At 35.7% G+C, this 23,660-nt stretch overlaps 1 protein-coding gene across 2 annotated transcripts; it reads left to right on the top strand.

The window, feature by feature from the left end:
- The first annotated feature begins 69 nt into the window (after positions 1–69).
- Positions 70–23,145, top strand: LRCH2 (leucine rich repeats and calponin homology domain containing 2). Of its 2 annotated transcripts, XM_039717391.1 has the most exons (22): positions 72–210; positions 325–511; positions 1,113–1,239; positions 2,089–2,194; positions 2,305–2,441; positions 2,673–2,806; positions 2,935–3,022; positions 3,317–3,428; positions 3,737–3,834; positions 3,943–4,010; positions 4,243–4,347; positions 6,002–6,079; positions 9,485–9,553; positions 10,877–10,925; positions 12,129–12,245; positions 14,204–14,248; positions 14,645–14,695; positions 15,778–15,835; positions 16,490–16,602; positions 17,696–17,833; positions 18,132–18,209; positions 19,359–23,145. In XM_039717391.1, exons 2-22 carry the CDS (start codon positions 492–494, stop codon positions 19,476–19,478), a joined length of 1,911 nt encoding a protein of 636 aa, XP_039573325.1. In that variant the 5' UTR covers positions 72–210; positions 325–491; the 3' UTR covers positions 19,479–23,145. The 2 variants fall into 2 exon arrangements, with proteins under 2 accessions (XP_039573324.1, XP_039573325.1); XM_039717390.1 differs by lacking the exon at positions 325–511 and having other exon boundaries at positions 70–210.
- Positions 23,146–23,660: the final 515 nt, after the last annotated feature.

The following is a 23,660-nucleotide window of genomic DNA, read 5'->3' as shown; positions in this document are numbered from 1 at the left end:
TTTTATCTCTTACTGCAGGGAAAGTCTTGACTAAAAAAGGAATTTTTTTTTCTCTTTGCTTCTAGATCTTTCAAAGAACAGATTTACTGAAATTCCTCCTGATGTCTGGCTGTTTGCACCACTGGAAACTTTAAATTTGTATCACAACTGCATCAAGTCTATTCCAGAATCTATTAAAAACCTGCAAATGCTTACCTACCTTAACATTAGGTGAGTAATGGTGGTTGGTTTTGGTCTTTATTTAACATATCTCCTTAGAGAGTTGGCATTTTGCTTCATCAGGTCATTGTTTTTGCAGTTTTCTTTGTTTCTGATGTTATGTAGACAGACAATGTTCAGGAACCACAGCTATAGAAATTTGCTGCTATCAAGAGGCTAAATTACTCTGGCCAGAAAGTCCTGCTCATTTTGCACATTATTTACATCCACTGCTGTACTGCTCTTTTTAAACTTGGAAAACATATGGTTGGATTTTCTCACTAGAACAGAAGATGGATATGAGCTCTGGAAGGTGAGGGAATCTAGAAAACTCTCCTGACCCTGTTTTCCACAGTACTCCTTGTTTCTGATATTAGCTGCATCAAATCCAAAACAGTTTTCTCAGTTAAGAGCTATTTAAATCCCCAAAACCTTTTAAAACATTTTAATTAAGGCTTACTTTCCAGCCTGTTGCTCAGCAAAATAATTAAAAGTTTAGGACTTTTTATGACAGCTCAGGAGGGTCCCAACAACATGACATGAGAAGCAATGTAAACAGTATAAAGTTCTGGCTTGGTAGACTGTCAGATCAGCTGGTTCATCTGAAGGTACCAGCAGGACAAAAGCAAGTGTCAAACATTAGCTCTTTTAACAGATTTCTCTGTACATTTTGGTGTTAGATTCTGCCCTAGTACATCCTTATTTCATTAAGTAAAATGGGGATCTAAAATTCATATACCTGAAATAGGCTGTATCTGATAAGGAATTTGTGATGGACACTGTAGATGAAATTGTAATAGGTGGAGAATGTGATCTGGGGTGGGAGAAAAGTTGTACAATACTAAGCTCAGATTCCCTGAGAGCTATATGAGATTATAATTCAACCTTTCTTGTCCCTTTTTCTTGCTTTCAAGTCGGAATCTTTTGTCAACATTGCCAAAATACCTGTTTGATCTTCCACTGAAAGTTCTGGTTGTCAGCAATAACAAACTGGTCTCCATTCCAGAAGAAATTGGAAAATTGAGAGATCTAATGGAGTTGGTAAGTGCAACTGTGAATCTTTGTAGTAAGTACACTTATAAGCACTATATATATAAGCATTATCTATCTATATATATATCTCATATATTCATTATAATAAAGTATTAATATATTTTAAATATAGAACTACAAAATTTAAATTCGGTTACCGTGTTTTATTGATTTTTTTGGTTTATTTTTCAAGGTTGTGAAACCCAGAATGTATGCTTGATGGTGATTGAGGACATAGTAGAGAGTTTCATTCCAGTACCTGTGCTATACCTATATAGAACATAAGAAGGCTGGAAAGGCTCTGTGATTATTCAATCACTCTGCTCTACATAAATTAATATTAAATTAGTGGCAGAAATAGCTGTAGTCTGTGTTCACTTGATGCAGCTTTGTCACCCTCTAGTGCTTGTATCCAAAAATCTGGTGAGCCTGCTATTGCTACTGCCTGCTCTTTTTTGGTTTCATGGGGTGGTTCAAGGTTTATTGAGGAAAAAGAATTTTTGGAAGAGGAGCAGAATGCCAGTCAATTGCCAGCAATAGCGCAAGAAGTTTTTGACAGCTCTGGGAACTGTACCAGGAGCTCCTCATTCCTAGGCTACAGTATTCATTTCAAAGCCAGTATTTCATCATTCATTGATTTAACTTCTTGAATGAAATTTCTGGAATCACTAAACACTTTAAAAAACAGCAAGATCTGTTATGGTACACCTTGTCCATGGAAAATCCAAGATAGTTTGGTTTCTTTTCTCAGATTTCTTTTCTTTTAATAGTATGCTTTATAATAGTTTTGATCACAGTATTCCTCTGTGTAATTTCATTTAAGATGTTCAGTTGATTTATTAATTATATCTTTCTTAGGATATTAGCTGTAATGAACTCCAAGTTCTTCCCCAGCAAATAGGAAAATTGCAGTCACTTAGAGAATTGAACATAAGAAGAAATAATCTCCATATGTTGCCAGATGGTGAGCTACTCATCTTCTTTCCATTGATGTAGGCAAATTAGGCAAAGTGTTAAGAAGATAACTGATTCTTTTTTTTTTTGTTTGTTTGCTTTTTTTTTCCCTGAATGCAGAATTAGGAGACCTTCCCTTGGTAAAGCTGGATTTTTCTTGTAATAAAATTACAGAAATTCCCATTTGTTACAGAAAGTTACGTCACTTACAAGTTATAGTTTTGGATAACAATCCAATGCAGATACCACCAGCACAGGTTAGTATTAAAGCACACAAGTACTGAAAATTGCATTAGGATTTTAGAGGAAGCTATTCTAAGTTATACCAATCAAGTTTTCTTTTTTTTTTAGCTGTATTTTGTGTATTTCTTCTTTTGGGGTGTTGTGGCTGTAAATGCAGTGCTGCAGTTATTTCTTGGGGTGTATTCTCAGCAGACATGCTGTGTAATTAAGTCTTCTTTTTGTTCCTGTGTTGTGTTTCCCAACAGATATGTTTAAAAGGCAAAGTACATATATTTAAATTCCTCAGTATTCAGGCGTGCCTCAGAATAGATAAAAAACCAGATTCCTTAGATCTTCCATCATTAGGCAAACGAATCCCCTCCCAGCCACTCACAGACAGGTGAGTAGTGGAGTTTTTGAGTATAGAGAACATATTTTGAAAAGGATATTTATTTTCTTATGGAAAGTAAAACTACTGTTTCTTTCTTTCTTGTGTGGCTATTTTGTGTGTTATTTTTCTTAATGTAGCATGGAAGACTTTTATCCCAATAAAAACCATGGACCAGACTCTGGCATTGGAAGTGATAATGGGGATAAAAGGTTGTCCACTACAGAAGTGAGTATTTTTTCACTGTAGAATTTGTAATTTCTGTTTTTTTGGAACTTCTTCCCTTGTACTTTATATCATTTGAGAAATACCTCAGTAAGTTGCATTTAATATTCTTTCAGTATGTTTACAGTTGAGTTTAAACCTTTAGACTGCCATATCAGACACAAATTATTTATATATTTCTTTTAATTTTTCTGGTTAAGGTTGATTCTAATTAATATGATATGATGAGAATGTAGGAAATCATATACTAACACCATTTCCATGTCAGTTCTGCACTAAATGTGAGTGTCTTTGCAGCCATCTGATGATGATACAATCAGCCTTCACTCCCAGGTGTCAGAATCAACAAGGGAACAGACATTAAGGAATGACAATCACGTCTTGGGAAGTAAACTCGATCCACAGAAAGGTAATGCCAGTAGTGCATTTGTTGTTTTAGGTAACAGAGATACTTTGCTTAGGTAATCTAATGTAAGAAAAATGGCACAAAATGACAGGATCATGTGTTGATATTTTATTTTCATCAGTTCAGAAAACAATGTAATAATCACAAGCAGAAAAGGCTTGAGAGGAAGGAAAAAAAATTATTGCTAGCTTAGGAAGGCACAATTTCTATGTTTTATCTTTATCTGACATTTTTTATAAGTACTTATTTCTCTCAAGAATAACATTTGATCAAGAGAGCTGTTTTTCTTATTCTTCATAAATCCTCCCTAGACCAAGAGGCATTTGACTACATTGATCCCAACGCTGAGGAGGGAGCTCTTCCTGAGCAGGGAGATGCACAGATTGGCCCCCTGCTCTCCTATGTCAAGGTACCAGAGACTGACAAAAGAAAAACTGTTCAGAAGCCTTGATTTTTTTTCTTTTTTTTTCTGCCTTAATAAAATTCTAACTTTTTTTTTTTTTCCATTTTGTTGAAGGAACGGGGAAAGCATCCTGAGAAATCCCAGAAAACTGAACAAAATGAGGACTGGGGGGATGAAAAAAGGTAAATCTTCTTCATCTTTTTTGAGTTGGTTTTACTAGTAGTGGCAGGGGTGATAGTGGGGTTTTTTTTAAGCTCCTTGCATATGGAGGAAAGAATTCTCATACTGAATAAAGTGTTCCTCTTGGTCAGAGGATAAACTTACAGGAAGCATTGCTTAGTTACTGCCATAATGAGCCATTTCTGTTTCTTGCTTCACTGAAGTCAGGCAGGTCACTAATGTTTAATTTTTCAGACTTCAGAAAGAACAGCTGCTGGCTGAAGATGATGATGAACTCAAAGAAGTGACTGACTTGAGAAAAATTGCAGCTCAGTTGTTGCAGCAAGAACAAAAACACAGGTATAACAATATTAGTTAAAATAACTTGTGTTACAATTAATTTGTTCTTTAACCTCTCTTATACCCAGAGGCTTTTGACAACTTATTTTGAGAACAGTTTTGTCCAGCTACTAAGGAGTGAAGTGACAGACTCTGTCAAGATACCTGTCCTGTGTTTCTTGTCTGAATTACACAACCTCCCTACAGTTTGTTTATGACTGGTTATCTTTATTCAGATACAAGCTAATTTAGGTTGTACTTCCTTCAGCCAATATCCTGTGGACTGAAGGGGAAATTTGCTTGAATATTATTCTGTCAAATGACAATATCTATGGATAAAAATAAATCATTTCAGCTGCCTGCCTTTCTCTGCTTCGTTATGGGCATCTCAACAGAGCAGTTCTTGAAAAGGAGCCATGGAACAAGCAGCAGATTAAAGGAATGTAATAGAACAAGTTAGCAACTGTGTGAGATGAAGAACAGGAAGGAATAGCTCGAGTCACATAGAAATGGCCCAGCTGGTGTAGGAACAGTTTCTGTTCTTTTCCGCAGGCAAATGCTGTAAGGTACTTCTAGGGTAAGCTCCTCTGGGAGGTGAAAGTTGTATTTAATAGTAGTTCATTAACTGAAATAGTTCATAACACTCATTCAGTATCCCACAGTAATGGATGCAAGTTCATACCAACTTTAATGCTATGTTCTTTTCTTTGAAATTTGTGTGTAATTATGAGATTCTGCTGCTTTGCTTTTAAGAAATACACATGAAGCCCTCAGAGAAACTGAGATCCCAGTACTATGAATTGCAGGGTCTTAAAAATTCACCAGCATTTTATATTAGGTAAATATAGTAACAGTAGTGTGCATGTATGAAAGATAAAATAGGTTTTGCTTAGAACTCCAAGCCCTGCATTCAATAATTGGTTGTTCACAGGGAGGAGAGAAATAGGAATGAAATCTTAATGCTAGTGTATTCTCAGTACTAAAGTACTGCAAATAAGGCCAAGAATGCATCATTTTCTCCTATTAAGGATGAGAGAATGAGGGTGTTTTTCTCATATTAGATTTTTATATGATAGTTATTTATGTTGCAGGAGGCTCTTGTTTGATTACATATTTCCTGGTTATCTAATCATTTAAAATGCCAAGCCACTCCTCTTCTGAAGTACTGCAAATTGAATTTTACTTGTCATGTGTTGTTTGTCTTTAATGCACTGGTCTTGCTAATTGTTCTGCTTTGTCTTCAGTTATGCAAATGTGCAATCTTAATACTTCTTACGTTTTATTTCTTAGTTTAGCATTTCTGTTTTAACGTTTGCTTATGTATCTTCAGGTGAATGAGCTCAAATTTCCTCTAATAGAAAATTTAGCCCTGATTTTGAATCCATGGTGTTTTTTAACTGGCAATAAGAATATTATTTAGCATTAGTGAAGATGTATATATGCTTATTTGTGGAAAATATGGTCAATCAGTGAACAGAATCCTCAGGGAAGTTAAGCATCACAAAATAACTCCTTACTAATCGCATTTCTGTTTGTTCAGTGTATGTTTTTGTAATATTATGCAGTCTCCTCTCCTTTTGCTTGCTATGCTAATGACTTCCCTGTCCTCTCCCATCAACCTATCCTGCTTCCTCCTTCCGTCTTTGGCTTTGGTGTGCATGAAATGTGAATACAGACGAAGGCCACTAAGCTATAGAACTTCATTCAGTGAAAAGCTCTTCCAGAGGACCAGGGCGGCAGGACGTGCATCAAGGTATAAAGAGTTAAAGTGTGGACAAAAGAAATGCTCTTGGCCATTTCTTGAGCAAACCCAGAGTTAAGGGATTGGCTGAGTTAGCCTAAGATGTTTTACTATCAAAACTAGTTTGCAATATATTCTTTATTCTTTAGGATTAAATATTAAGAAAAATATTTAATTAGGCAATTCTTCAAAGAACACTTGAGCCCGAACCTTAAAGGCTTTTATTTTTTTTTTAAGTATTACAACCGCAGATATAGTATCTCATGCAAAGTGGTGCTTTCAGTTTTTTGGGGTTTTATTTGTTTGGTGGTTTTGTGTTGTTTGTTTGATACTTTGGTTTTAAAGTGATTGTTGTCAGAGATAATTTGTTTTGCATTTGACCCATGGTGGAAGTATTTGTAATATACAAAACTTGGAGTATAGCGTAGACTATACTCAAACATGTAGGTGTTGAATGAAGTGATTTCAGACTTTATTGCCTTATAAAATGAAGCTCTGTAACTTAGTCTGGGTACTCCTTGTCTTTTTCAAAATATAGTAGGGTACTTTAGATTAATTAATTTTCATTGGTTCCAAATAAGGCTCTTTGAATTTGCATCAAAATTAAGTCTGGGTTCTTACCTGGCAGCAGTGATTTCCTAAAACTGTCCAAATCCAGAAGAGCACAGCTTCAGTCCCAAAGCAGAGCCAGATGTGAAGGGAGTGGACTGCTCTGGAACGAGCTGAAAATAAATCATCTTTGTCTCACTGCACAGGATTTCTAGTGTCTTTTTACACTTTAGAGATTCAGGGTAGTACTTGCTTGTCTAAACTTGAAGATAGCTAACCTTAATATAACACTACCATTTTCACTTCATTTATGTCTGTTAATCATTGTTATGTTTGCAAAAAATCTGAAAGTATAAGTTGCTGAGAAGAGATTCCACTCTTTAAATCCTGAAACTTGAGAAAATATTTTCTATTATCTTTGTTGGTCTCGCCGTTGTCTTTCTCACCTGGTCAAGCACTTTGGAGTAGATGCTGTGCTTGCATAATAGAAGTAGAATATATAAATAGAAGTAGAATATATAAATATGTGGTGTTGAGTAATTTAGGTTTTTTAAATTGCGTGACTTTTGGAACCCTTTCAGAGGATTAGTTTGTGTTCTACCTCTGTAACAACAGAATTGGTGTGGTTTGTAGGAATCATCAGTTGGAAATTAATTGCAGTTCTAGCTCAGGTGTCCTATGCAAGTTCTTAGTTCATGAATCAGTCAGATCATCAGTATTTGGCCTGATAATTGACCTATACAATAAAGATTTGGGTTTAATAAGTGATGGCATGAAAGGCAGCAGTTGCTGAAATTATTGGTGGACCATCAACACCACACTTGAGTGTAACTTCTGAACTCACTACTTCTACTTTCATGTTACGTACTCTGCTTTGCATTGCATTTCCTGGAAGACAGTAATTAATGTGCCTGCAGTGATTCTTCCTGAACCTCTTTCAGCTGAACAAATTATTTTGACAATTGTCTGCAATTTAGTAGATTCAGATTAATTTTCTTCACTATTTTCTTTAGTTAAAAGCTTTCAAGTTCGTTCTTCCACAGGAAATTGAGATTTCTGTAACTGGGCTTGCAAGATGTCACATACTGAACTTGCTGTTACTTTCTCATGTATGTTCTTTAGTTTTTAAACAGGAGCTTTCAAAAATTACTGGCTTTGTTTTAGAAAGTATAAGAATATACTTTGTATAAATAATTTTAGTTCATTATGAACTCAGTCATTAATTATATACATGTTGCACAGAAATGGTGAAAAGCAGCTGAAAAGTGTATGTATATATATGCTAGAATTAGCTTGAATAGTTTTTCCTTGTGTTTCATATAATAAATATAGAAAAGGAATAGCCTGTAGTATATACAATCATTGCATTTACACTACAATGTCAGTTGTAGTGCAAGTGTTGCATCAAGCTGAGTCTAATTTTTTTCTTTACTTCTAATTGTTGTTTGCTACAAATTCCCACTGAATTTCTCATTGCTTTCAGTTGAAAACAAAGCTAGTTTCTATGGGGGTTCTCTGGAAAAAGTAATGACTTTTAAAAAGCATGTTTATATTCTAGATTGATAACCCATGCTCTGAATATTTTTTTTTACAGTTTTTTCAGGCTGTAGTATCAATTAATTCTGGAATGCCCCCTCTAAACTTAGTTTCTGAACACAAAATAGAGGAAGCAGATGCTACAGACTGAGTCCAGCAGGCATTTACAGGCTTAACTTTTACAGGCTTTAACTTTTACAGACATTTACAGGTTTACAGGCTTAACTTCTCATAATCCCATTAAACTGAGGGTCACACAATGAGAGGTTTATACTGCAAATGAGATTACTGAGCTCAGAGTTATCACAGTAATCAGAGAAGTTTGATTGAAAAATCATCAGTCATATAAAGTTAATGGCTGTGCTGCATTACGTAATGGTAAAGAAATATAAAAAGGGGCCTACTGTTTTACTTTCTTCCATGGAATAGTTGGTTGTGTTCTGATTCTTAATGCATTCTAGTTCTCAATATAATTCTGTGTACATACACTTCCATCACACTTCTGCACATGAAGTCAGTGTCAAAGTGTAATATTGCTACCTTCAAGAGTTCAGAATTTTTCACTTAAGTTCAAGGTGATGCTTACTTGAAAACATTTAGTTTTAAGTGTTACTGATAATTTTATTTCTAACACTTAAAACATCCATAGTAGATCGTATCATCTTCCTCTGCACACACACACATGTGGTATGTCTTTGCTCCAGATAAAAACACCTTTCTGAATCTAAGTTTAGGCTTTTTTTTTTCTGTTTATCATTTAGAAAAATGGAATTTCCATTAAACTGCATTATTTTTTTTTTATTTTGTTCTTAGTCTGTGTTTCTCAATTTCCACCTCACCTTTTTACCTACGTTTCCTTTGCACTTGCAGTGCTCAGCCACCTTCTCATCTGCCCTTCCTGAGTGACTTGTTTGTGCTCAGTCTGTCTCTATCCTTTCTAGTCTGCTTTAGCTGGCTATTTTTTGTGTTCTAATCTCAGGGAACAGTGGGGTCTTTTGTGTTGAGAGCAGCATCACTTTACACAGGTGTGAGATCAGTTGAGATAGTATCTATTTAGGGAGAAAAATAAGATGAGACTTCATTTTGATTTGAGTTACCACCAAGGTTTGCTTCCTTAAAATACAGAATTTGAAATACTTCAAGAGCTGGAAATTATACTCTTAATTCAAATGGAAGCAGGAATGGGCTTGGATTTCATATGTGTACACACACATTCTAGTTTTATGGAAGGTGCCACTTCATGTTCAAAACTTTTTTATTTACAGGAAATGTGATGCAGTGAAAGTAACACATTCTAAGAAAATTGTTTTAAATACCTTTCTTTTTCCCTAGGCTTCTTAATCATTCAGTTTCAGTAAACACAAGGAACAGGCCAAAGCAGCCAATGGAATCTGAAAAATGGTACTGATATACTTAAATATATCACAGCTTTCAATCTTTTATTACTTTCATTTTTGTTTATTGTGTTACTACTGCCATCTTCTGTCATAATGCTTTTAAAAGCTCATGATGAAATTGAAGCTACAAGAGTAATCTATTCTTGAGCTTCTTTCTTTCAGATCAAAAAAAAAAAAGTTCTTCTGAGCATTTAGAAAAGTAGATGTCATACAAAAACAAATGTGTAGGTTTGATTATGGCAGCAATTCATTTATGTTTCAGAGCTCCAGTTCCAGTGGGGAAGGTTGTAGCTCCTCCCACAGCCGATGGTGCTGTGCAGATGTCTTATCCTGTGTTACACAGGGTGGCCCTGGAACTGTGCTCAGGCATCTCCGTTTTCCTCCTTGACAGTCCTTTTGTGCTCTTAAGAGCTGTTGGAAAAGCTTTGCTGGGAGTGCAGCCTACAGCACCTTTATTGTTTGTGGAGGGTGTGTTACTGAGGAATCCACTGTCTGCAGGAGCTGTGCTTAGGCTTTTTCTTTGAAGTAAAAAAGAAAAAGCACAATACCCACATACAAAACAAAGCAAAAAAACCCAAACCAACAACAACAAACCCAGAAACTATCAATATCAGAAATACCCAAAGCCTTGTTTTTAGGGAACTGGGAAATGTCCAGACCCACATGGGGAGAAAAAAGCTGGTGGTGCTGGGTAGCAGTGGGGTGGGAATGGCTCTGTGCCATGGCTCTGTAGTTCAGCTGCACCTCAGGGGAGCATCTTGACCCAGTTCAGCTCCTTCAGTGTGACACATCCTACTTGGGCTGTCTCCCCTCTCTGTGGTACCTGTGGTTTTGCAGAGCTGGCTGCACACATGTCCTGTGCTTGTGACACTCATGCTGCAGCTGTTACCTGAAACCTTCCAGGCCTTGCTTACTTACCACAGGTTCTCTGTGAGTTGCTGTCAACTATTCAAGTGTACACCTCTGTTAGGCTTCTTTATTAGAGGGCAATCCAGGAAGAATTAAATTTTTACTTTTTTTGTTAATGAAACAGGCAGTTTTGAGACTTAAAACCAAAACAAACTAAAAATTTCAAAAGAAGTTTTAGGTGAATAAAATACTGTTGTGTCAAAGACACATTGTCAAGTTCTGTTAATGGAGAGTGAAATATGATTTCATATTTTAGTTAAATGGTCATACTTTTAAGCCACATTATGACATCTTTTACAGATGGCAAAAAAATACTGTAGTGCTGTGGAGAAGCCACTTCTTTGATATTTTCAAGTAACTTGTTTTAAAGTACACAAAAAGTAGTGTGCTTCATAATGCCTTTCATCTTACTTTTTAGTGTTTCAACAAATGAAGTGAATTCCTCAGTGTCCCCATACAGCTGGCAGGTAAATATTCAATTGTAAATGTGGTGGCTTTATATTGAAATGATTTTGTTGTTGTTGTTTCCCTGATTTTGTCTCTATGGCAGAATACTTTATGCATTTGTATGGTTGCTTATACATGTAGTTCTTGAAGGTATCTTAATTGTGGTGGAAAATGTAAACCCTTTGGAGATCTTATGCCTCAGTTTGACTTGTTTGTAATGGAAGCCTTTTGTTTTAAAAGTACCTGGTACCTGCTTTATATCTTAATTGTGGTGGAAAATGTAAACCCTTTGGAGATCTTATGCCTCAGTTTGACTTGTTTGTAATGGAGTACCTGGTACCAGCTTTCAGGTCTTGAAACTAATGAGGCATAAATTTTACTTTCTTGGGTTTAGTATGTCTTTGCATATAAAGGTATTGCCTCACCATAATGTTCAGTTTGGTTTTTAGATGCAGCTTCTAGATGGGTTGAATTATGTAGGCCTTTCATTTCCCATACCTCAATGAGAAGCTTGCATGATATGACAAAATTCCAGTTAAAGAGTACTTTATTATTTCAATCTGTGAGTTATCTGCAATTGCTTTAAAGGCCCTCATATCTTGCAAGAAGAAACAGAAATGTTGTGGTACCCTTAGGAAACAGTCCATTTCGATTGTCTACTTACAGTTTTCATAAAGTAGGCAGTCATATATATTTATTATTATTTAAGAATCAATCTACTTTAGCTGTCTCCTCAGTATGTATTGCATAATGCAGTGCTTTGAAAGAGAGATTTCTCTTCCAGCTTGTTGGGATGTATAATCTTTTAGATAGAAACAGTCAACAACTACTCCAACTGTCTTGTTGCAGCCATCCTTTCTCTGTGTGATGAATATTCACAGTGAGAAATTAGATGTGCTAGTGGCTGACCACACTTGAAACTGGTGTATTTTTGGCAACCTGTGGTGGTTTCCTAACCTGCCTACAGAATTAGTCTCAATGCTGAAAAGTGTTACTTTCTGAAGAACTATTTCATAGGTTTTTTCCTCTGTGAAATATGTTTTAGAATTTGAAAAAAAAAAAAAGTGGTTTCTACCAGAATCACCATTAAGACTGTTAAACTTCCAGGTCATAAAGCTAGATTGAGGCAGGCAAACAATTAACAATTGTAGTTCATACTAATTTGTGCTAATACACAAGAGGGATGTTTACATTTTACATAAAAGTATTTCTGACTATTATAGCCACTGGAAAACCAGAAGGATTCAGTGGATGAGCAGCACTGGCCAGAAACACAGCCAGTAATCTGGCAGAATGAAGAAAGGAGGAGAAGTAAACAAATCAGAAAAGAGTATTTCAAGGTAATGGGGGAAGTGAGGGTGGATGATGCTTGTTTTTTTAAATAAGAGTTTTAAATAAGACAAACTGTAAAACCAAGTAAAGATAAATCCTCAAAGGTTGTGATGCTTTTAAATTTGCATGTAACATATTTTTTATTTTACTCTTTTGATTAATATATTTATGTATGTATTTAGGATAATTTAAGAGTGCAGGAAAATAAAGAGAAAAAATGATCAAAGATTGTGTTTATCTTTCAAATAAAATAAAGTAATGAATTGTTGTTTTCTGGCAAAACAAAAAACTAATCTTGTCATTGTTCCTTCACCATCTATTTGGAGGGATTTTTATTTAGCCATTTATATACTTATTTTTAGTACAAAGAAAAGATACATTGTTTTTTATTTGCAGCATGATTCTAGGAATGATTTATGCCTTTTGGGTCTCATGGCATTAGTTTTCATTTCAGAAGGAATATTTTCATTGTTCCCTTGCTGCTGCAGTGTGCACCCTCAGTCAGCAGGTGCCAGTGTCTGCTTTCTGCAGAACAGAGGGAAAGCTCTAGCAGCATTGGGAAACGTTTGTTTTGGGCTAAGTAGAGAAACAGGAGAGCTCTGAGCAGTGCTAGGTTGAATTAGAATTAAATTTGTCACTTATGAAATTAGTTTCTTGGGTCTTCGCCATCAAACATCTTTGTGAAATGCCAAGGAACTTCAAAGAAATGAAATTCTTGGGAGAACAGAGCATGCCATACATCTCAGATATATTGTTGTAATTATAGAAGACTTTTTTTTTCCTGAAGAGATTGTGGAGTTGTATCCTCTTTCCAGGGTTTTTATCCTGAAATTAATTTTTGCTGTAGCATTGAAGGAGAAAGAGATAGAAACCTCTCAGTAAAAGAGAATTCAGTGGTTTGCCTGGTTAAAGAGCTGTGCTACCAATACAGAAGTGGTTCCTCATAACTTCCCAGTCAGCTGTGAGCTCTGTGATGAAAGCAGATGCCTGAAATCATATTATATACAGCTCTGGATGGGTCTCTTCAGTGAATTAAACAGCCTGTAGCAGTAACAAAAGACACTGTTTCATAGTTTCATGTACAAAACCGAGGCAGTAAGCCACTGAAACAGAGCCTATTTGCCACGGCAAACTGGGAAAAAAATAGGCACCAGTGCTGTTGTGAGAAAACAGTGATAATACAGTTGTCTCTTGCTCAGCCTGCATTTTTGTGACATCATGAAGAGTAGCCTGGCCACATACACCCCACAAACTTAGACTTTTGCAGTGATGATCTCTTTAATTTGATCTGCATGGGCCTTCTCTACTTTTTAGTACACTTGATCTGTAGACAATTAAATAAATTTATTTTTTTAAATGCCACTATTGTAAACTTTTTTCGTTCAGTTCTTCCTTAATTGTCTCCACTTTCTGCATAATCAGGGAAGTGGGACAGTGCTGAAGGCAGCACACAGCAAATCAGACAGACCTGTGGGTAAAGCATTGTCTTAAATACATAAAAGGATGTGATCAGACTTTGAAGTTTTAAAGGCAGCCTTAATCTTTTTTAATCTAATTTTTTTGCAATGTCAAGTCAATCTCCTGAAGTGTAAGCAATCTTAGTCACATAAAACATATTACAAAAGCACTTTTCACAGGTTGCATAATTTTTTTCTAAGAAATAATGCTTTGTGTTAGCAGTTGTTAAGATCTTTTCATTTGGATCAGCTGTCACATGCAGAGTTCATACTATACAAGTGTTTAGTTTTAAAATGCACTTATCTCTTCAGCTAATGAAGATCTTGTCTTGCCTAGAAATGTCATGTTCTTTTCTGGTTTGTTTCTTTTTGTTCCTTTGTTTCTGTAACATGGCCTTTTCTCTCAGCAGCTTCATTAGTAATAAGTAACATCTGAGTGAAAGCAAGCCTTTTAGTTCAAATGAAAACCATGCTTTCATTTTAAAGTAATAATTGTGTGTGTTTTGCAGTATAAGTCTTCCAGAAAGAGTTCAAGTGGAAATGAAAATGATGAGGTGAGATGTAGTAATTGTGTGAAATATTACGAAATAAATTTATTCTCTTGTCTTTTTTGAACAAATTAACTTTGCATTCCAAAGCCATAGCAGAAATAATTATTATACTCCTTTATTTGAAAAAAATGTCATGATTGCCTGCTGGGGAACAGTAGGATGTTTGCTTGCTTTGGTAATAGCAAAATTAATTCACCTATCAAACAGAGGTGATGTAAAACTAATATTTGGTATAAACAGCGAACAGTGGTTTGTTGCCTTACATATTTTAAATTTAGTTGCTGCCAGTTTGTAGCATACTTGATAAATGTTACATGACTCATGGATTTCATAATTTCATGTTTCTTGTTAAATCATCATTTTCATTTTTATAATTTCATCTTTTTGATTTCTTTTTAGCAAGACAGTGATAATACTAATGTGTCTCCACAGTCTCCTGTGTCGTCTGAGGTACAAGTTTGTGGGTTTGTTTTTCATTCAACAAACATTTCTTTGTGTTCATTGCTGTCACCAGGTTTCCATGCAGATACAAAGCTGTTTGTTTCCTTTGAAATTACCATTAGAAGTATGTAATCATAATAAAAATTCAAAAAGAGATAGAAACTAGAGACAGATATTACAACTTGTTTTACCTTTGCAACTCTGGTCTCCTCTAAAGTTCTTCTTTTTGACTGCTGTGAGGAAAGGTGCATTGCTTTGTCTCCATTATTTTTCCTAATGAAAATACTAATGAAACAAAAACCAAATTTGCCATATTTGATAGGCCTTCCTAAGGAATACTGCTCTTCAGGGCATGTGGTCACTGAGAGGATTTGAAGTTTATGGTTTAGTGCTGTATATTTCACCAGAAACCCAAAAGTGGTGAAACTTCTCAAGTACTTTAATCCTTCTCAGTCCTGGGTATCACCTTTGTGGTGCAGCCTTCCAGCTTCATTCAGGGGTGGCTGTGCATGGAACCTCACTGGGAGAGCACTGCACTGCTTAAATCAAAATAAAGCAAGTATTATTAACATTTCTACCTCATGTTAGTGAGGAGCCTGAGAGAGACGAATTGAAACCTCTCCTAGAATACACTGGAATGAAACAAGGGTATCTCTTGTACATACCAAGATATTGAGTGCATATGTCTTTTCAGATGGTGAAATGAGAAAAACCTGATCTTCATAGCTGGAAGTAGATATTTCTTAAGAAATGTTTTGATGCTAAACATTGGGAGAATATTTGCACTTGCATTTGCATTGGCTTACAGCTGGCTTAAACTCTGTTCACAGAATAGTTTGCAGTAGTTTGAAATATTTTGCAATACATTTTAGATAATCTGGTGCTACTTTTCTTTCTTATTATGACAGTTTTATCTATATGTAGTAAGGTTACATTCATTCAATTTATTTTACATTGTCCTCCTCAAAAGACTTTTACAGTTAAGCAGAAGGACTCTCCTTAGGCAAGAATAATTTAAACAGTATCCTAATGGGAACAAAAGTTATTTCTTTTAATGAGTGGAAGAAAACTGATTTCATCTCTTTTAACAGGATTGTGAAAGGACAGATAGTAACACTCATGGTCCATTTGGTCTCAAACCAAGGTCAGGTAAGCTGCTGTTCTCTAACACGGTGTATTTATTTCCCAGGCTGCAAGAGGCAGTAAGCATAGCAGATGTCACAGTACAGCAGTTCACTCAATTTACTTATCACTGCAGAGCACTGGGAAAGGCACAGACAGCTGCTTTGGCAAACAGATAATTGGAAGCTCCTCAAGTTGCAGAGTGATTTGTTTGAGATTTTTTTGGAGGGTTGGTTTTTTTTAAAGTTTTTTTCCCCGCTTCTTTATTTTGTGCATACTTAGTCACTGTCAAAGAACAGGGAAACAGTAGACAATTGTTCTTGAGGTTTGATGGCTTAAAGGCTTTATACTTGATTTAAAGTAAAACATGCAAATACTTAAAAAGCTAGATTGAGATTCTGGAAGAAGTGCTGATGGAGTTGTATGTCCCATACTGATAGTTCAATATTGAAGTCAGTTCAGTCTCCTTATTTTCTAATTATCCACTTACACTTAAGTCTGATGATCTCTGCATTTTATTTGAAAAATGTTTCATAGGCAGCATCTTTTCTAGCAGGATGCTTAAATATATTTGTTCTTAAAAGTTCTTCAGTTTTTTCCTGTTTTTATCCTCAGTTATACATCTTTAATTTTGGAATGTTTTCCATCTGAATTCTGACTGACTTCCCTCATGTTTGACAGCTTTCAGCCGTGCCTCACGCCAGGACTATGGTGCACTGGATCCTGGGTTCACTATGAGGAGGAAAATGGAACATTTAAGGGAAGAGAGGGAACAAATCAGACAGCTTCGCAGTGTAGGTACCATCATTCACCATATGGGTACAGTGCATTTGGTTTGCTCTGTTCCACAATTTAAATCTTCATTTTAAAGGCCTCCAAGTTGTTGCAGTGGTACAAGGGCATCCCTGTAGTGGTATTTGTTCCTAAGGAATTTCATGTAACAGGCTGCGCTGGTACTTGTTTGGGTCCAACCAAAATACCAACTGGGAATTAGTTGGGGTTGTTTTCTTTCTAAAAAGAAAGTGAAATGAATTTTTTTTCTGAGGTTTTAAATTTTCTAGGGCCACAATAAATCTGCTTGTGTTTGCTATTGTTTGACCTGAGATCTGAAGAAAAATTATTATTGCTTTCTAAATGACCGAAGGCTTTTTGAGTGTAGAAAGTTGCTACAAATTTCATAATCCTGAATGGGATCTACGTTTCAGATTTCTAGTAAATTGTTTTTTGTGTAGTTCTGTTTTCAAGGCATTTAGCAGTTAGAGTAAACTAAATCATAGCTGCTTTGCTTTTCAGGGCAGTGCTGATTTGTGGTGTAACTTCTGTGAAGGATGTTTGTCTGTTCACTTCCTGAACAGTGAAGTCTTGTTGGGGCGGGAAAAAACATTGGTTGCCTTCTCTGTTTTGCAAAACAACTTTTCCCAGTTTTGTTCCCTTCTTTTTATTTTCCTCTTTCTCATAAAATCCTGTATGGTTTCAACTCACAGATTCTGCCCACTAAGCACTGATCACATATTCAGCATAACAGTTCTATCCTTCAGTTCTGTGCTTTCCTGTTACGAGCAGCGAGTTTGTTACATGGGCTTGAGAGCTGTGTATTCTAGTCATTGTTGGCAGAATATCTTTCTCGATGTATGTTGTTGTGTCATTTTAAAAAACCCCACAAAATAACATAAAACACATGAAAAACCCAGCAATACAAACAAAAGGAACGCAAGGCCTGTAAGGAGAAAAGGATGTTTATACTGAGTAAGGCGTAAATTTACTCTGTTTATTTCACTTCAGTATTAAAATGTTCCTTTTAAACATCTACATGCTTTAAAATACCCTGCTTTTAAAATGAAAAAACAGCTAATGTTGAGAGTAACTTACTTATGGCCCTTTTCCTAGAACCTTGAATCCAGGTTGAAGGTAATTTTGCCAGATGACATTGGAGCAGCGTTGATGGATGGGGTGGTTCTTTGCCATTTAGCCAATCACATAAGGCCACGTTCTGTTGCCAGCATTCACGTCCCATCGCCAGCAGTGGTAAGGCACAAATCATTTATCTCATTTTTGGTACATCTTACATGAAAAGAAGCTTTTGAATTTCAATATTAAACATTTGTGACTCATGTTTACCGCATTGATTTGCTACATTACTCATGTAGGTTTTTCTTGGAAGAAGCATTAAGTGAGGCTCAGAAGTTTAGTTTAAGAGCTATTTTCCTCATACTGAGTCTTCATAGAATGTGTCTTGTGCTTTAGTAACTGTAAGTGAATTTACATCAGAAATATGCACTCCTTCAGGAATGTCTGATGAAGATTTAATATCCTGTCTTCACAGCCTAAACTCAGCATGGCAAAGTGCCGAAGAAATGTTGAAAACTTTCTTGATGCTTGTAAAAAATTGGGCGTTCCACAGGTACACTAATTGCTTTATTGATTTATTAATAACTATGGAAAACGTCAGCAAATACTGAGTTTGGGGGGTGAGGGGAGCTTTATTTAGGGAGCAATAGTGATTATGACACTGACCAGGGGACTTGAAGATCTGAACAGAAATTCCATTCCAGGCTTATGGGGTGAACTTGAAGAAGCTATTTTATGGGTTTCTAGTCAGTTCTTAATAGTAAAAAAACCACTGACCTCCTTGTAAAATATATTGTCATCTAACCAAAGGAACGGACTTGAGAGGGTAATGTTTTATTACTTGAAAGTCTTGAGTTTAGCAACTCATTTTGGCATGAATTCAGGCTGCCTAGGAAATACTCTACACTTACAGAAATCTGTAGTCTGAATGACTGACTGTCTTTTTTAGCATGGCTGTAGTTGCAGCCCATTACTTGTGCTTCTGTTGGCCAAGTGTATCCTCTTACCTCCTTTTATGAGGGGGAAAAAAACCTAAAAAATAAATAATTTCCTGCATATTATAAGACAGAAAATTGCCTTGATCTTCTTTAGTGCAAGAAGTAAATTAGTTGATAGATTTAGAAGCTGGGTTTACTGCTCTGCCATGGCTTCTGCCTCATGTGGAGCCACAGGCCATTCAGAAGCTAGAGGTGCTCAGATTTACCTTGTGAATTATTTGTAACACCAGCTGGCAGCTGAGAGGACTGTCCAGCTTGTGCTGAATTTTGAGACTGAATGATGACTTTCTTGGAGAATGGTTCATTATTGAGTCTGTCAGCTCTTCTAAGTTATCCCAAGGCAAAGATTGGTAATAACTTTGCAAAACAGGGGAAGGGGGAAGAAGGCCACTGAGCCAACAGCACCCACCAGCTTGTTTTTCTGACTCTGCTTACGAAAAGAAAGTGCTTTACTTTACTTTAAGAATTTAACAGTCTTTTTTGTCTTTTCTGACATTGTCATAGTTTAACACTTCAAACAGATCCTAACTATAACAAGTTTCTGCCCATCCTGTTGCTGTAGAGAGGCACAGGGACATTTAAGGCCTAAGGTGTTTTCTCTGCAAGTGTCTTCCTGACATGTGTGTGGCTTCAGAGAATGTGTTTGTTACCTGCCCTGGGGACAAAGGCATGGAACTGGTTAAATGTCCTGTGTTCTTTTGCAGGAGAGACTTTGCTTGCCTCATCACATTCTGGAGGAAAGGGGTCTGGTGAAGGTTGGCCTCACAGTTCAAGCCCTGCTTGAGTTGCCTGCATTGAAAGTATCTCAGCTTTCTTCCATGTGACATGACTTCTTGGCAGCTAGACAGCTTCCCATTGCTCTGTTATGGATTGCTCTGAGGCATTTCAGTCTCCTACACGGGAACACCCAAGCCATCAAAAACTAAAACCTGTCCAGATGCTGTAGAGAGCCTTACTTTGGAGCTGTGTGTGAAAACCTTGGAGTCAGTTCACAGTTAAAAGAACATAACTATTCTTTTTTTTTCTTTTGTAATTGGATGTACTAAGAGAATCTGGTAGCATCAGGTTCTCTTTCCAGTTAAGTTAAAAGCTGCCATTTAACATCTCAGTGTTAGAGTTAAATGCTGGATTTCTTTTTTTACATTGAAAATGTTGTTTGAGTTACTTTTGAAAGTACAAAGCACACCCCCCGTCACTTTAATTTTTTGAGTCAATCATTTGATTTAAAGATGAGTCAAAAATGTAGCGATGGTATGATGGTAAAAATGTGAGCAACTGATCACTTGTAATCCCCTTTCACTCTCTGAAAGCTTAATATTTGCGTTCTTTGTTTTTTGCACTCCTGATTGTAACTTACGCACTTCTAACATTGCCAGTATTGAGTGTGAGTGTCTGGTGATTACACAGAACAGGATACAGTGAGAAAAGGACACAGTTTATTGAGTTTTTCCAGTCTTCTAGGTTGGTGCCAAATATTTTTTTTCAGTTGTACTGTAGATTGTTTACCTGTGAAGTGCCTGTGTAATTGATAACTCTTAATAGTCTTAAACATTTTTGAAGTTTCTTTGTTTAAAATAGATAAAATGGAAATTTTTTAATATTTTAATAGTTTTTTTGTAAAATCAGTATGTGAAGATTTAAGTAATACTTCACATTTTTGATGTTGGGTGTTTTAAGTTTGTTGCACAATTTAATTGTTGTCTAATAATTAGAAAATACTGTAAATACTTTTTATTTATGCTATTTAATTTGATAATACCTAATTACTTTTGATTTATTGTATTGTTGGACAAAAAAAAAGTTGTCTACTTTTTTTTCTTTGGGACAAACAAATACACATGATGAATAAGACATGAGGACTAGTGATTCATACAGAGTAATTTAGGACATTTTGATAAAACTGCCAAAATCTCAGGTTTACGCTGTGATGTTCAGGATTTTGTGTAATATTGCTCCTGATCTCACATGACATTTTTACAACAGGTATATCCATAATTTAGCTGGGAAGTATCAGTGTTTATCTTTTTAGTGTTTGCAGGGTTTAATGTGTAATTTACGTGAGTGTTGCATTAGCACACAGGTCAGTTTCTACAAATGTCACTGTGCTGAGACATTGGATCGATGGATAAATGTGAAAACGAAACATTTCCATTGTGGTGTTCTTTTGAAACTTCTGAGTTGATGTATTTGTTTGCTTCTGAACAAATTCTTGGTGTGTTGAATCATACACAGTTGAGTTCTTCTCCAAACAACTTGCAAATAATTTCATCATTTTGGTAGTACATCTGTTTGTATTAGTTTGTTATTCATGAATAGGTAGCTCAATTAAAGAAAAATGTTTTGACTGCCACAGATTTTCTATTTCAGGCTAAGTTATTTTCAGTTGAGGGATATGTTTGCCAGGCATGTGACAAGATTTGATTCCGTTCTTTCCAATTGACCAAGACCCTGTGTAAGATAATTCATAAAAGAATGGGGAAGGAGTATTGTCTATTGTACTGTAGTCTTATAGGCAATAGCTGACAGGAAAAATAACCTTTTTCTGGTAAGTTTAAAAATACCACTTATTTTTAAATCCATTGAAACAAGTTTGTGTAAATGTAATAGCTAAAATCCACTATTGTTCATATAGTGTTGTCTTAAAACACAGCTTATGGAGAGGCTGGTGTATAAATTACTTTGAAAAGTCATAGATATAAATCTTAGGTTAGATAAATACGTGTTTAAGGAAACTGGATTGCTTTGACGTTTGAAATATTGTATTTCAAATCTGTCTCTAATTGGTTTTTGTATCTTTTTGAATGGTTATTTTAACAACTTCAGTCTCTATTTTCATTAATGGCACTATTTGAAAAGTCATGTAAAAACTAAAGAAAAACTTATAATTCACTAAGCAAAATGTTTGCCTGCTACACCTAAAAAACCCAGCCACTCAAAAAGAATAAGTCCTTGTCTTTGATTTCCCTGTTGTTGCTACTACCAGAGCAAAGTTCTAGTTCAGTGTTAGCCATGGAAGTGCTAACTACAAATTATCACTTTGTTATCTGAAAAGTGATCTCCACTATTTCCTTGCCATATTTTAAAACATTTTCTGTGCTTAAGGTAACATTTTTCCTTCTTGAACTAATTTTATTAAGTTACATCACAATGTAAACATTAAGAATTCCCTTGATGTAGCATGGCAGCTGCTGACTACTAAGGGGTTTTTCAAACTCCTTAGTAAGTTGAAAACTGGATACGAAACTTAAGTACTCATTTTAAACTGAAATCTACTAAAACAACTTGGTTTTGGGGTTTTTTTTGTACTCTGCAGTTCTTCCCCCACAGACTTGCCACCAACAGTCTTGCTTTGCCATTCCTTGGAAATTATTATGGCTGCCTTCTTGCTTATGGAGGAGGATAATTATGATTCTTCCAAGGCTTCTCTTTTACCATGCAAAGATTAAAGCCTTCAAGTACCCTTAGGAGCAGTCTGAGAAAAGATCCTCTGTGGATGAAACTTTTTCTCATCACTAACTTCATTTACTACTACTACTAATAATAATCTAAAGCCTTGCTAACATTGGCTTGTATCCATTGTGATTTAACATCAATTTCAAAAATGATGCTAAAAAGACTTGAATTTGAAGTTTATTTCCAGGTAGCCTGTGGAGATAGTTGTGTCATTCCTGTACAAGAATTTGCATATACTCTACTCCTTTCCCCTTTCCTTTTGATTCCCAGCATCTTACTTATCTTTGTTCATTCTCAGATCTAGTGCATTCAGGTTGTTGGTCACTCTGGGCCACTTCCCTTCTTCCTCTTGAATTTGTTTAAGAAATTGTTCCAGTGGCACTGGTAAACCACTGTGATTCCAGAATCCTTGCTCCAAACATTTCCAGTGTTTGAGATACCCATTTTCAGTTTTGTTTAGGATATGATGCCATTATTTAATACTTGATACAGCTGATAGGGTAGGTAAAAACAGGCCTGCTCAGTTCCTGTTGCACTCTTTTTCCACTTACAACTTGAAAAGTCATCATTAAAAGCTTTAGGAAGGTGCATTAAGTTTTCCTAATAAACTTTGCAATAATGTGGCATGAACTGTAAATTACAGAGTGGATCAGCATAGTGACAGGGCTTCTGGCCTTGTGTATTTTTTCTGTGTTTTATGTCACTGCATGCAGTATGTCACATGTGACTGATCTTTCACTTGAGCAATAATGTCCCAGATATGGTGAGGTCTTAAAGCAGTGACAATAAAATAATTGTTGTGAAGTGTGATGTCTTCCCAGAGAGTATCTCAGAAATGCTTTTCATCTGTTCTCCAGCACTGCTAATCCACTGTGCTCAGTGGGGCACTGCTGGGGATGCAGAAACCATCCAGACCCCTGATCTGGAGCTAAATTCCAAAATCTAACCAAGAACTATGAACATAAAATAGGGAAGAATGGATTTGAAAAAATAAACAAATTTAAATGAATAATATTTTTTTTTTTTTTTTAATTCTAGGCTTTACTGAGATAGGGAAGAATGGATTTGAAAAAATAAACAAATTTAAATGAATAATAATTTTTTTTTTAAATTCTAGGCTTTACTGAAGTCAAGGCAGGTTTTACCCTTGACTTCAGTAGATTCTCACCTTTTTAATTTGTGGAACACCTGAGCTGGAGACCATAGCACACATGGCTTAAACTTCTTTGGCACTAGCAAACTTTAGTGTCAGTTTCTTGACTAAAATAGTGATCTCTGGTAAGTCAAATGAAGTTGTAAAATGTTACATGGATTCATTTAATAAAAAACTTCTGATAAGCCAAACAGTATTTAGATGGAAGGAAAAATTACATTGAAGTGAGGTGGGAAGGTGTTGTTACCTCAGTAAAATTGTAGGTGAGGACAGCCAGTAGGTGTTTACTGCACTAAAAACTTCATTTGAAATACTGTATCATTTAGTGGCAGTCTCATCAGATTTTGACATAAATCTGTAGCTAAATCCAAACAAAAACAAAGATATTTATTTTCACTAA

The sequence above is a fragment of the Passer montanus genome, unplaced genomic scaffold (assembly GCF_014805655.1).
Source record: "Passer montanus isolate IOZ18808 unplaced genomic scaffold, ASM1480565v1 scaffold38, whole genome shotgun sequence".
In the NCBI taxonomy this organism is placed as follows: Eukaryota; Metazoa; Chordata; class Aves; order Passeriformes; family Passeridae; genus Passer; species Passer montanus.
Note: the sequence above shows the minus strand (reverse complement) of the source record. Positions and strands in the feature narration are given on the sequence as shown.